At 47.2% G+C, this 13990-nt stretch overlaps 1 protein-coding gene across 1 annotated transcript; it reads left to right on the forward strand.

Moving 5' to 3' along the window:
* The first annotated feature begins 252 nt into the window (after nt 1-252).
* Nucleotides 253-7283, forward strand: LOC115312868 (kinetochore protein Nuf2). Its single transcript, XM_040213745.3, has 4 exons — nt 253-977; nt 2063-2360; nt 3650-3856; nt 5282-7283. The coding sequence occupies exons 1-4, from the start codon at nt 334-336 to the stop codon at nt 5486-5488; spliced, it is 1356 nt and encodes a 451-aa protein (XP_040069679.1). The 5' UTR covers nt 253-333; the 3' UTR covers nt 5489-7283.
* Nucleotides 7284-13990: the final 6707 nt, after the last annotated feature.

Here is a 13990-nt window from a genome sequence, read left to right on the forward strand (position 1 = left end):
CACGCCCTATGTACTTATTCGAATCGGTGGCCAACGTTGCCATGCTGTGACGTTATGACTTGCGGAGGTCATAATATTTTTCCGAGCGAGTTTATAGCCAACATCAAGGCGCTTACCCTTCAATTTTGGTAGAAATATTCGTTCCAAATACTGAAAGGTGTAGCCATTATAGAAATGTAACTTACAAGCTTTAGAAGCAGCAGTTTTGGTTTTACATGCAGACAAACTCAACGTGTAATCCAATCCAAGCCAAGATATCTTGCTGCGCGCGCGAAGACAATCTGGCAGATCGGGCCATCGGGCAGTCATTGTCGTGTCGTCGTCGTAAACGTCATGACCGCGAAAATGGCACGAGCTGCGGATAGCCACGAACGCCTTGCAGCCTTGCTAAGTGAAATGCTCAACGACAAGGTGACCCGACGAGAAGTCGAAGCCCCGACGAGCGAATTTATGACGAAAGTCTTCTACGGCGTTTTCAAGGAGGCGGACCTGAACGAGACCGCCTTCGAAATGTCCCAATTCCTCGTGCCGGCACACGTGAGCAGCTTCGTGCCAACATTACACCTCAACAAACTGATGCAGGTGGTCTTTACGAAGCTGGGCGTCCCCGACTTCGGCCTATCCGACATCAGCGACCCGGAGCCGAAGCGCAGTCGTAAGCTGCTCTCGATACTCTGCAACTTCTGGGTGCGACTGGGTCGGCAGTGGAACATGTGGTCAGACATCGAGGTGGGCCTCGCCGCCGCGAAAACTGACCGCGAAGCCAAAAGAGCCCAGCTGGACGCGGTCAAGGCCAAGGTCAACCAGCTGTCCCAGCATCCCGGCATCAACCCGGAGAGGCTGGCGGCAGCGCAAGGGGAGCTCGCGGCCGAAAACAAGGCGCTGGCGACCAAGGAGCCGAAGCAGGCGGTTGTGATGAACGACTACAAGAACTTAAAAAGTGCCAAATGCCAGGTGACCGAGCAGCTGAAGAAAAGGTTTGTTTTCGTCGCTCCTATCTATTCAGTTGACGAGTACTGACACGAGAATGCCGAGTTCTGGTTCGCATGATTAGTGGCTAAGCCGCTAGACCCAAAAGCTGCCTGCCTTTGTTTCCACTACACTCGTCGAACGCGTCCGAATGCGAAAGGCAAATGGCGGACGCCGGCGTTCCGCGTTCTAAAGCGTTTAATGAGTGCAGTGGAGCCTGCTTGAGGTCTCCCCACTAGTCATTCCAACCGGAGCTCTGGCTACCTCAGTTATTCGGCGTATTGTCCCATTTCCTATTTTCCACCAACATACAGTGCCTAAGGGACCTTCACAATGCCTCCTTTCAAGCATTTTTCAAAAAAATGAACTGTTGGGTAAACACGGCACAAACATAATAATAATCTTAATTCAATGCTGAGGGGTTGTGACAACAAAGAAGGGTCATTCGCCCATGTCTGAGGCCTGCAGCGACGCGTAATGAGGCAATTTTTCTCGTGTATGTTTGCGGCTTTCCGTGCCAATACTGCATGAGAATGTCGCTTTGATATGACCTTTTGTACAAATTCATGCAAGCAGGCAAGTGACCAACCTAAATGGCAGTCGTTCAGTTGCTCTTCTGTTTTAGTCAAGTTTTAAATCGTGGCATATGAGAATTGCTCCTTTGATCACCTCAAAATCCTGTTTCGATTTGTTTCAGTTTCAATGGTGTGAACATAAGAATTGACCAGTACAAAGTGGCGACCCACAAGTCCCTCGGTTAAATATCTGCCAACAAAAGCCTTTAGAGCCAAGTTTTTTGTGGTAAGAGAGTGGTGTAGCACAATGACATATTGAACATTCAGGCCTCGTATGTCCTCGGCTTGTGGTAGTATCTTCTTTCTTCCTTCACCAGGCTCAAGAAGGCTGCCATTAGTTTGGCGCAGATGTCATACATAGATGGATGGATGGATGCTAACGACTGTACCCTTTATAACGGGCGGTAGCTTGCGCCACCTACCCGCGGTGACGATTGGGATTCTCATAAGTTGCCATAGTGAACTTCGAAAAGGGTCTGTGATCTCGCGGTCTGCCACACCCTGTGCATTCTCTGCAGTGAGGTGGAGGTCCTCGACCTGAGGTCTGCAGTGCACGACGTCCAAGCCAGAATCTGCCATTCGCCAGAGCGGCAGCGATGGTGCTTGGCTGAGGAAGCGGAGACAGCGTCTCAGCTGCAGGAGGAGCATTGTCATCTGCAAACCAGGGTAGAGGAGTTGCGCCGCAAGATGCAGAAGGCTCCGAGAGAGCGAGAGGCCTTGACCAAACTCAAGACCCAGCTGCACTCCAGCCTGGCCGTTGCGCAGCGTCTGGAGTCATTGGTGCAGGACAAGGACAACGCATCTGCGCGCAGGTCCGTCCCGTACTCCGTCTTTTTTTATAGCCCTCCGTCGCACCGCACTTGGTGTCCTAAAACCGCCGTGGCGGCCTGGGCGGTTGTCTTGCGACGAGTTTGCTGCGACTTGTAACGTCGGAGGTGGGTGAGACTCGTAACGTCGGAGTTCGGTGAGACTCGTAACGTCCTTGGGAACATCCGGAGCTTGCTTAAAAAGTGCTCTTCTCTATCCGTGTTGTTTTGAGGTTGGTTCACATATTGATTGTGCTGCACTCGCTTCCAGCCAGCTGCGACCAGAGGACGTACTGGCGCTTCCATTTTGCCTAGTATATATTTTCTGCCCTGCCGCAGCGCAACTGCCCCCCGTAATCTCGTGGCTAAATAAATGTTTCCCTCATGCTCGTACAATCTAATTTTTTTTATGCATCATTCACTTACCGTGGTCACGAAATAATTCTGACAATGTTAGAGGCAACCATTGCTCGTATGTAATGCATAGATTTGATCTCGCAAAAACTGCAAAACCTTGTCTGTGGACTAGACGTGCTCCGGAGCCGCCTCGGTGGCTCCGAGGCAAGAGCGCCGGCCTATGGATCCCCAGGTGGCGGGTTCGAATCCCGACCGAGGTGCCCGCAATCTGACGGAAACTTATTGCGGAGAAGGCGCCGTGTAACCGAGCTTTCGGTTGCACGTCAAAAGATCCCCAGGTGGTCGAAATTAATCCTCAGTCCTTCGCTGGGGCGTGCCAGATGCCCGTTTTAGGTTTGGCACGTAAAACCCCCAAATTTGACTTTTTTAGACGTGCTCCGGGGCTGCCTGACAGATGGTGTTCGTGTGCCCTCGTCGTAAGCAGTTGCGAGAGATTGCGCAACACGCTAAACACATATGTGTAAATAAGCCTTTAAGCATAATTCTATATCAGTAATAACTAACCAAATATTAATTTTGTTTTGTTTTCTTTAGGGGAGCATGTTAAAGGCAGGTCTACGCTTTTGTATTCTCTGCTTTGTTTTATCGAGGGGAAAGTTCCACGGGCTTTCCGAAAAGAGGAGGAGTGCGCATGCGCAGCCTTGGGTGCAGCTCGAGGCGCGTGAGCACACGTGTTCCCATACCTTTGACTGCATTGCCACAGAATGTCGTCCCCGATTATAGCAGAATCCGAGAAAGTTGTCCCCTCTCCAACTGCTTGAGTTATGATCTCGTCCTCGTACCTTTGGTAACACTGCCCGTAACTGTAATTATTGAGAAAGTGACAGCGGCGGGAAGGAGCTGTTCTTGCCCCGATTTGCCCGTGCTTTTGAACGCAGGAAGAGTGCGGAGGACAAATACCACCGCCTGCTGAAGGAGAGGGAGGCAGTGGCCGAAAAGAAAAGCCAGCTGAACGGCCAGACAGCGTTAAAGCACCAGGCCATGCAGTCCCAGCTCAGTTTCAAGAAGGAGCAGTTGGCCCAAGCGAAGCAGCGCCTCGAGGAGCTCCATCTCGAGCGCCAAGAGGTGGTCTGCTCCAAGGATTCCGAGGTCTGGCACTGCCAGCTGGCCGCCATTTTATAGTCGACAAGGAGGTTATAATGGGCAGGAGGTGGCGTAACGTCACGGAAGTGGGCGTGGACAAAAAGTGTCCCCACAGTCTTTAGGCCAACAGGAAAAGAGTTCCATGTGCTCTGCTTTTTGTGCCAAAATAGGCAACGCTCATGCCTCCCCTCCCTCCTCAATATGTGACACGTTTCCTCTTTGTCAAGTTGAGAGCCGAAGAGAAAACCTCTGCTGTATCCTGCGCAACAAAGGCTGCTTGCACTTGGCACCATGCAACATACGGCAGTTTGCTCTTGGATGTTCCATTCTGGTTGTGAACTGCAAAGGGTGCATTTTTCACTCTTCCTACGAAATTCGCACGAGTGTGCAGGTTGCTTTGCCATATTTGGGCATCTTCTTCTGCGGGCCCCCAAATCCTATATTACTAATTTTAGGCGAAATCGGATGAATGCAATGCCCCTTCGTGTCGGTTTGCACTGGAGAAACCCGCGTCTCGTTTCGTGCACATCCTAATGTTTGCTGCCTTGGTACGACTGTGATCGGACAGCATAAAGGTTTCTGTTGCACGGTGTCCCTCTGCTTGTGCATGGGACGCCTCAAAAATAATTTACGGAATATTTTTCGCCACAAAAACAAACATATTGCCGTTTTCGGCCTTTGCCCAAATATGGCACTAGCAGTCCGGACCCAGGCGCCAGAGCTCCAGAACTATCTTTTTTAATGGTTGTAAGCAATTTTCTGAAATTGGCAGTGGGTAAATGGCAGCTATGTGGGGATGAACGCCGTCATTTCCCAAGAAAGGGCCCTTTTTTTCCACTTAAAAAAACCCTGAAAAGAAACTTTTTTTTTTTTTTTTTAAACAATCTGGTTGAGACTTGCGTGTCAAAAAATAAATTTTGAGCGAAAAAAATAATTTTTAGAGCAATATTGACGGCGAGAGGTTTATTTGAAATTCTGCACGCGAAGTTCACGATGTCTCCGGTCATTCCGGAATGACTATTTCGGTCGCGAAGCCAATCCACATCTCCTCCGCGCACCCGAAATACAGAGAGAGAATTGGACAGAACTTCAGCTTGGGCGAGTTGGTGATTCATGATACTGCTTCACAGCGCACAAGATCAGACACACTTAAAATTAAAAGTAATTTCACGCATACACAGGAAGAACACTCACGCTGCTGATCTTGTGCGCTGTGAAGCAGTAACAGAGAGAGAAAACAAGTAGAAACGAGGTGACTGCCAACTAAATCGTTCGGGCCACTAGCGCTACAGTTGGGCAAAGCCTGAGTGTTCGGCGATGCACAGTTTATTTCCCGGGTGAAAAAAAAACAAACCCTGTAAATTTTTTAGGGGGACATGCCGTGTTTGTCTCCTTGCATGCTGTGTTTTACACTGTCCGATCTCTGCTCAGGTGGCAGGCTTGGATGCTGAAATCCGTCAAGTCCAGGACGAAGCGAAAAAGGTTCGGCAGTCCTTGGCGGACAAAGTGGCCGAGACAAGACTGAACTCCCAGCGAGTCTTTGCGAGACACAAGGCCATGCTCAAAATGGCCGAGAAGGTGTTCTTTCCCGAGGACGAAGAACCCTCCAAAGATGCGGAGGGTGCATCTAATCTGTAACAACCGTGTCCGCACCTTTTTTTTTTTTTTGCTTTGTATTTTTTTTAATGAAAAGTCTTAGTGTTCGTCATTTATGTAGTCTTTCTAAAACAAGTCGAGTCTCCTGGCACGCTTCGCCTGAGCGGGCTCGCTCCTATGTGGCAGTGCCACCTTGGTTGGCACTGGCCCATTGAGGAGGTTTTGAGAGCAATGGGGAAATTCACTCTTGTTTCGTGCTTATCAAGGGCAGTAAGATACAAAAGCGAAATTCTTCCTTGCTCTCAAGACTACCTTTGGCTGTATCTTTGCTTGCTTTGGTTCAGTGAAACTTCACAATCTGAAAGCTATGGCCAGAGCAAGCCACTAGTGTTGTATTGCAGCATGCGACGATGGATTCGTGGAGTGCCTTCTGGTGGAGTGCTCTACGCCAACAGTTCTGAAACTTGTAATTTTTTTAAGCATGTTCGCATTGCTGAGTCTGCCTTCTGAACAGAATGCAGTGCATTAATAGATATTTAACAACACAAAGGTTGCATGGTGTGAGTATTAACGTTTTACTAGGCATAATGTAAGTTTTTATCATTGTGAAAGCTCACTGCCTTGCTCTGCAATTGCCCAGTACAAGTAGGTGACTACACAAAAAACTGTCCCAAGATTTTAATTTTTACCATACTTTTTTCTTATTTCCTAATTTTGAAGTCAAAAATAATTGTTGCTTTCTTTCATTTTGTTTAGTCTTCTTTTTCATTTTGTATATATATGTCCTTGCACTTCTGTTTTATCTTCCTTTTACTCTTCACTAAGTATCAGTTATGAGTCGGCGCCTGTCCGTGTCTTCTACTTGTCCTTGTCTTTAGCGCTACTTTTAAATTTGTAATGTATAACCAACTAGCCCATCACATGATCCTTGTCCCAAGAAGTGTTACTTTTTTTTTTTTTCATGTAATTCAGAGGTTTGTTGGTACTAGAGGCATATTGCTGGAGTCTGAGGCCCCCTTAGGGTTTAGTTCACCACCAGTTATCCCAAACTCTGCCAAGTTCTGGCTTGAACGCTTCCAATGCTGCATCGTGCACGTGGTGATGAATGCATATATTTAATGTTGGTGTGCATGCTGTTTCAGTTTCATAAAAGCATGTGACAAGTGTAGCCATATTCCTAAATCACTTCTAAAGCATTGGATCCTCCTCTGGTTTTAGTTTGTATTGCTTATTAAACCAGAATACTTATTTCTCTCTCTAAATACCGGAATGTACCTGCAATGATTTATTATAACTCTGGCTCTTGATGTGCTACTTATGCGTTTTATGTCTTTGCACGTTAGGTTTATTTTTCATCTGTTTTATGGAAAAAACTTCTGAGCACCAATGTCAAAACCACTATGGTGTTTTTGGGGATGCCAGCAACATCAAAGGCTGGATTGACCGAGGAAATTTGAGAACTTTGGGAATGCGAAGCCTCTGGGTTCCTAGGTAGAGGTTTGAGAACTTGTGCATTGGGGTTAAAAGGCTTGCATGGTGATGGAAGCAACATTTTGCTTGGAGCAGTCATGTGTTTTTTTTTGAGCAAATCCTAATGTGTGTTAGCACATCCCTTTAAAATTAAATTATTGCACTGCTAAAAGGGCCAATCTTCAATAATAATGCAGGGTTCAGCTTTGATATACAAATGTTTTACTTGCTACCTTTTGTAATTATACAAATAGTCATGAAAAGCACATGACACACAACTGTATTTTAGAATGCTCGGGTCAAAGTAGGTTCTGTTTACAATAGAAATTAAGAAAAATAAAGATTGAAAATAAATTATAGCAAAATACTTCACGCTTCTCCCACTCCCTCTTTTATGTGCATAGTAAAATCAATAAACATATGTGGAAGGGATCGGTGGCAGAGTGGGCTAGTGCACACCAGCTTGGAGCACGTGGAGAAAAACCTCGTACTGCAGAATCCAGGGAACTTCGGTTCCATCCCCACCCCGCCCATTTCCATCTGGATGATCATCGTACTGGCTGACCCCAGGCTAGAGTAAACTGCTCAATGGAAACTACCTTGTTTACTTGTTCAAATATAAGTGCATTTCTTGTTTCCTTTTTTTTGTTGGCACTGTTCTTTGAAATTAAGTCAACCTACAATCAAGAAAAAAAAGTGATTTGTAATAGTACAGCGCGTAATTTCTGAGCCCATCGTGCTAACCCACAGGTGTTAGGCCGCACAAGTCACTTCCCCCAACGCACCAATGCGATGCAGAGAAGTTTGATGCATGCGTGCCTGTGCAAGGTGGTGAAGGTTGATGGGAGCAGCGGTTGTGTCAAGGTGTAGAGGCATGTGGCGGAGATGATGATTGAGAGATCTCATCGGGAGTACGAGACGTTGGTTCTGTTTTAGAGCTACCGCTATACCACCATTTTATTAATTTGAAAGTGATAGCTTTAAGGAGCTTGTGTCGCAGAAGTGTCGTTGGCGTGGAATGGAAAAATCCTGATTCGTCTATAGGGTCAACATCCCAGCCACACAAACTCGCGTGGGAATTTCAAATGCTCACGTGGAATGAAAGTGACTAAAACGTGGGTCAACATCCCAGCCACACAAACTCGCGTGGGAATTTCAAATGCTCACGTGGAATGAAAGTGACTAAAACGTGACGTGTAATGTAAATTCAAGGTCACTGCATGTCTGAAATGCGTAGCCCCACAAGTGGACGTTTATAGTACTAGTAAGCAGTGTTGCCAACCTATTTTTCGAAAATACCCCACGGCAGCGTCCAGAAAACCCTACATTACCCTACGAATGTTTCTTATTACCCTACGTTTTACCCTACGGGCTAATCTTTGTTCAAATAACACTGTTGCATGGATTATGATCATACAGGGTAATATTAATACAGTACAAAGCGACAGGTCACGCATGCACGTGCATACCTGCGTTATTCTAGAACAACATGTTTGCATCTTGCATGTGCGCTGTGTAGCATCAGAACAAAAGTGATGTAGCGAGCGCACAGACATCCCCAACCAACATGTTTAGTCGATTTGTCGTGAAATTAAAAACTGGGCTACGCGGAACCAGCACTCGCGGTGTCAGACAAGGCGGCTCATTACAAAAGGAAGCTAATCCGAACGGTATATTAGCTTATATGGGTGTGCCGCCTAGGGATTCGTCAAACTAGGCTTTTACATTAGGGGAGGATAGGAAACCGGCGGCTCCTCCGTATTCGCTAAAATGTCATTCAATGAAACGTCGTTGTTTCGGCTTCGTTCGCTAAAACGTCGTTCGCTCAAGTGAACGCCTCCAGTCCCCGGGATGCACTCACTTGATCAAATGACGCTTTAGCGAACGCCCACGCTTCACCGAATGACACTCTAGCGAATAGTCGGACGCTGCGAAGCGGCGTTTTCCGGTGGGCCAAATGGGTTCACATTTTTGTAATGAGCCGCCGCAGACTGTTGCCGCGAAACGGCGTAAGCGCAGCGCGGCCCCCGTTATTCGCTACAACGTCGATTCGCTCAAATGTCGCTGTTCGCTAAAACATCATTCGCTCAAGCGATATGGACCCGTCCTGGTGGGCTCGGGATGGTTCCGCCTGCGGTGCCACGTGTTTCGCAGGTGTAACAAGGACCGCCAAATGGACCAGTCATCAAAAAAAAAAAATTGGCGGGACCATTTCCACTGAGAAGATACCTCTTCTGACTCCAAACTTCCTAGGCGCAACTCCACCTCCTCTCACCTCTCCCACTTGCTCTAGCTCTCCAATACTCTCCAACTTAGGGAGCATGCATACTCCAACTTGGTGTGTGGTGCTCTCAGCTAGCACGTCTTGCAACTTGGATTCTTTCGTTTTGCAGGATGTTGTGGTGTGGCAGCACACGGGTTGTAAAGCTATGCAAAGCTTGCGCGGCAACTTTTTTTTTTTTTTTTTTTGTTATGCTCGCCGTTGAAGAAGCAACGTCTGAAAATACCCTGCTTTTGGCGGGGAAATGGCCGGACGGCCCTACAGCCCTACAATATACCATAAATGCCTAAAATACCCTACAAGTAGGGTAATTACCCTACGGTTGGCAACACTGCTAGTAAGACAAAAAAACCTAAACGTTAACACCAAGAAAGTGAAAGGGAGCTTGTTTGTAGAGGTAGTAAAAACGAAGGCGACAATAATGAACACAAAAGAGTAGGCACAAACCTGAAGAAATATTAAGCTATAAAATATAAATATAATCGTTCCACCTTGTGTGCGAGTGAAGCCGAAGGTATAAGCATGAGCATGTTGCTCTAAACGGTACTTGCACTGCACGAGCGCGCGTGCTTATCAAGGACGCTGAAAGGCCGGCACTCGCTCTTGTAGCTTCTGCTCCACTCGAATTAAAACTGAAACAGATTTACTTATTCGAAGTAGAAAAATAAAAGAAAAGGACGAAGTTTGCGCATTGCGAGTACATCCTTTTGCGTAGTACGAGTACAGTGTTGCTCAAGGCTGTTCTCAAGGAAGGAGACTTCTACTAACGAGATTAAGCTGGCGAGACATCGAATCTATGATTCGTATCTCTCGTGCCATCAAGCGCCGAAGCTTCTTTTCCGAACGCGGTTTGCTGGATATTTCCAACGTAGAAAAGAAACCCTTTAGGAAGCTATCCTGCTTAAAGAAGGACCTGGCTGCTCTGCATGCGGGCCTCCAAATACCAGCACCCGACAGATCGGCGCAGGGTGTTGCCAATCTGGCGAGACGCTTTGCATGGTTCTTCCTCGACTGGCCTATCCCAACCGTCTGTTCGTACTTGGATGAGCGTTTGGACAGAACTTGTCGGTGTTCTTCAGTTCTGTGAACCTCATCGTGGGTCACATCAACGAGAGGTTCCGCCACCTGCTCGCTGACATGAACAAACATAGGTGGTTGACCCTGGCGAAACTAGAGCTGTGCTCACAGGTGAGACCCTGCATGATTTGTGTAAATTTCGCGTTTCCATTGTTTCTTTCACAGTTGCCCTGTCTGGTGAAAAATTACTTTTTTCTATACGCCAAAGGTGTACATGGGCAGTGTCAGGACAAGTCACAACGAGCGCGTTCGTAATCTGTGAGTATTAGTAGGCCACTTTTATGAGCCCTCTTTGCTCTACTTTACGCTCTGCGAGAAGCATCGTCCCCACCGCGCATGCGTGGCCCGCTCCGAGTTGGAGCGTATAGTTAGCGGAGTGAGCGTGCGCTCCGCTTCACAAGTTGTAGAGCAGACTGCCCTCAGCGTCCTTAGCGTGATCGCTTAGATCTCAAGATGGCTGCACTTACTCAATACGCGTCGATGTTTTTGACCGTGACCTCAGCTTGAAAGAGGTCGAATCAAGAAGTAAAGCGTACGCCCCGCGCGTAAAAAGTAAACCATTCGATTTGAGTTCTATGTAACACAAAACGGCATAATCAAACGAAGTGAACGAGTATCACTTTGCAACCAGCACGGCGTCGGTAAAGTCGTCGCGTTTTGTGGACGTCCTATGGCTATGCAGTCAGATGTACGGGTGCGCGTGCTTGAACGCCGATTATATCGGTGCATGCGCCCTCCTGTCGAAAATGCCACTGAAAGCTGACCACGAGCATAGCGCTCGCAAGCTGCACAAAAGAAACCATTCCCCCCCTCTCAGCTTTATTTATTCACACTCGCTCGCAACTTTTGAATTGTTTAACTTTCCTCAAGAAATGTTCGCATTGGATTTCCTTGGTAGATTTAGAAAATAATAGAAACTTGAATGCAGCCTTTTTAAAATTGCAACCCATGGTGCCGCTAGTCTTCGAGGCCGCCTTATTTTGGCCAAGTGACTAGGGAGCAAGAGAGCTACGTCATTGTTTGTCGCGGACGCGAGTCTAAATGTATTAGACACGAATGCTGCGTCAATACTGAATATGAAATTGGTTCTAGTCACAAGTCTCGCACTCAAAGCGATGCCCAAAATATGGCGGCCGAATTTGTTACCCGGTGGTAACCACGACCGGTAAAGCCGGTCGTGGTGGTAACATGCAAAATTTAGCAAACACAACCCTGGACTTCTAAGCAGTAGTGGTAGATTAGAACAGTTTTCAGAAGTTTCGTTTTGAATTCCGGCGTAGCGGGCCTCGCATGCACAGTTTGACGGCCTGAAAGCTTAGCAGAATTAAAGAACAACTATATATATATATATATATATATATATATATATATATATATATATTAATTTACGATACCCAATTTTTTACAACCCTACAATAGAAATACGCTTTATCTTAAAGAGTAACAAGTCCCATATCACATGTTTTGGTAGTGTTTAAATACTGCCATGTTGTAAGAGTGTTTTTCTTTGTCTTTTTTTATTAGGCCTTCAAGGACAAGGGAACACCTCTAAACAACTGTTGGGGTTTTGTTGACCGCACAGCATGCCCATATGCCGTCCATCAAAAAATCAGAAGAAGACCACAAGACGGTGCTCGTCGTGAAGACCAGGCAGTGATGTGCGCAGACGGCATAATTTGACGGCTGGACAAAACCTACAAAAACCATGGGCATTTTTTTGTTTGTTTGATATTAGAATGCATAAAATTATCACAGTAAATCATATTCAAGCTTTTCTACTGAGCGAAATACCTGTCCAACTGGGCTGAAAGGCATCTCGAAATATTTTAATAAAAAACGTTTACTAGCGACTCCCATTTTACTTCTCAGATGTGCGTGTGAATATTGCATCAAACCAAATTACAGTGTTACTGTTGAATTCAGCATTGTAAGAGTAGCCTATGTTGCGTGGCCTTCTATTGCAAGAAAAGACCGTAGCACAAGTGAGGCAGAAACTGGCAGGAGCTTAAGCTGAAAAACGCACTTTCATAAACACACAAAAGAAATAAGCAAAATGGTTTCATGTCACCCCCCAAGGCAGATACATACACTGCGCTCCACTGTTTATACGAACACGAAAAAAATCGCTTTTATTTGCAGTTTATTTCTTTGACAGCTATTGAAAAAGCTAAAAATTTGCCGCTCAGATTAGTGCCCCAAACGAGCGCTTTATTCCACACCAATAGGCAAATGTCAGTCCCTCGAATTTAAGGTGAAAAATGAAAATAGGATATTCAATGCTCCCGCTAACAGTGTCGCGCAGTGTACATAAACACCAAGGCACCATATCACAAACCGAAGCATACGAAGAAGAAAAGACTTATTTCATTGGGGGAAAAAAGTAGAGATATAAATGGAGTACTCGCTTTCGCTAATTTTCACTGTCTTGCTGCCTGAAGTAACCAAACAAAATATCTGTTCGTTTGCCGACTGCTTTAGTCTTTGGTCTTTAACCTTTAATTTTTGGCTCTGGAGAGCCGCGGCACCGCGGAAAGGAAGCAGCCCGTACCACCGAGGCCCGCGGTATGGTGCCTGGAACGCGTCTCCGACTGGTGTGTTTACCGGGTTCAAAAAAGTGGTCCCTCGATTTCCGCCTGATGACGTCATAGAAGTGTCATGCTGTCGCCTGTTGCGACCCTAGCGGCACCCCAACAGTTGTGGTGTAAGTGGCAGACGCCTGTTCTGCTGCAGGTCGCTTTCCACTGTGACAGTTCACGGAAGCTACAGCAGCCGGAAGTTGGGACGCCTAAAGGGACGTAAAGGGACGTCGTGACTAAAGCGACACTCGCGTTCGCTCGTGCTTTTCGCCAGCATTTCTACGGCCAACCGCCAGGATCGCGACAGGCAACAGCATGACACTCGCGTCATTTGTTGCCACATTGGGACCACTTTTGATGTATGGGCGGGATAGGACGCTAAACACACCAGTCGAAGACGCGATCCAGGCACCATACCCGCGGTGCCGCGTCTAGGGAACATGGTAATGTGATGAGTATATACGTGCAAGATGACGACGAGTCGACGACATGGGTTGTTGGTATTGGGGAGGGTGGCAGTCCGATTCGCAGAAGTCCAGACTTCGTGGAGGCGGGTTGGGCGGGTGAGCAGCGAGCTATGAGGATCTTGCACGCCGTTCGATCAGTGCATGAAGGAGCACCAGGAACATAATGGCGCTATTGCTCACTGGGGTCAACTGGGGTCAAAGAATCATGATCCAAGGAGGTAGTCCAGCCGAAGTAGAAGCTGCCGCCTCCCGGGAACCGAGGCCCAGGGTGCCCAGGGCTCAGATTGAGACACCGCCGTCGCCCGGTGTGTCATCCTCTCAACGTCGTCGTCGTCATCTCGCAAAGAAAAATCGAGCCCGCTGGCTTAGACAAGGCAGCACCTCCGTGAAAGGATTGCGGCTAGCGATTTCTCGAAGCAGCCAGAGGTTCTTGACCACCGTGAAACGTTTTCTGGGGGACGCCTTTTCAAACAAAATCTGCGCAGCTTCTTAGTGCAGCGAGGTTCATAACGGTCAAGCGCGCTCCCAAGCATGATTTCAAATAGCGAGCACCCACCTTTCCAGAAAAGCACCATCTAGTGAACCTTTACTGAGAGTGGAACGTACTGACGCTACACGCTCAAATCCCAGAGCGGGTCGCGCATGCGCGATGGCGACTCCGCTTTCCATAGAG

Source organism: Ixodes scapularis, unplaced genomic scaffold (assembly GCF_016920785.2).
Source record: "Ixodes scapularis isolate PalLabHiFi unplaced genomic scaffold, ASM1692078v2 PGA_scaffold2__306_contigs__length_199485367, whole genome shotgun sequence".
In the NCBI taxonomy this organism is placed as follows: domain Eukaryota; kingdom Metazoa; phylum Arthropoda; class Arachnida; order Ixodida; family Ixodidae; genus Ixodes; species Ixodes scapularis.

What these genes read in the sequence shown, in the direction of transcription:
- LOC115312868 (XM_040213745.3), top strand. Translation starts at nt 334, where the DNA reads ATGACCGCGAAAATGGCACGAGCTGCGGATAGCCACGAACGCCTTGCA. An exon ending in ACGCATCTGCGCGCAGGTCC is followed by an intron (nt 2,361 to 3,649) that starts GTCCCGTACTCC and finishes GAACGCAGGAAG; the next exon opens with AGTGCGGAGGACAAATACCA. An exon ending in TCTGCTCCAAGGATTCCGAG is followed by an intron (nt 3,857 to 5,281) that starts GTCTGGCACTGC and finishes ATCTCTGCTCAG; the next exon opens with GTGGCAGGCTTGGATGCTGA.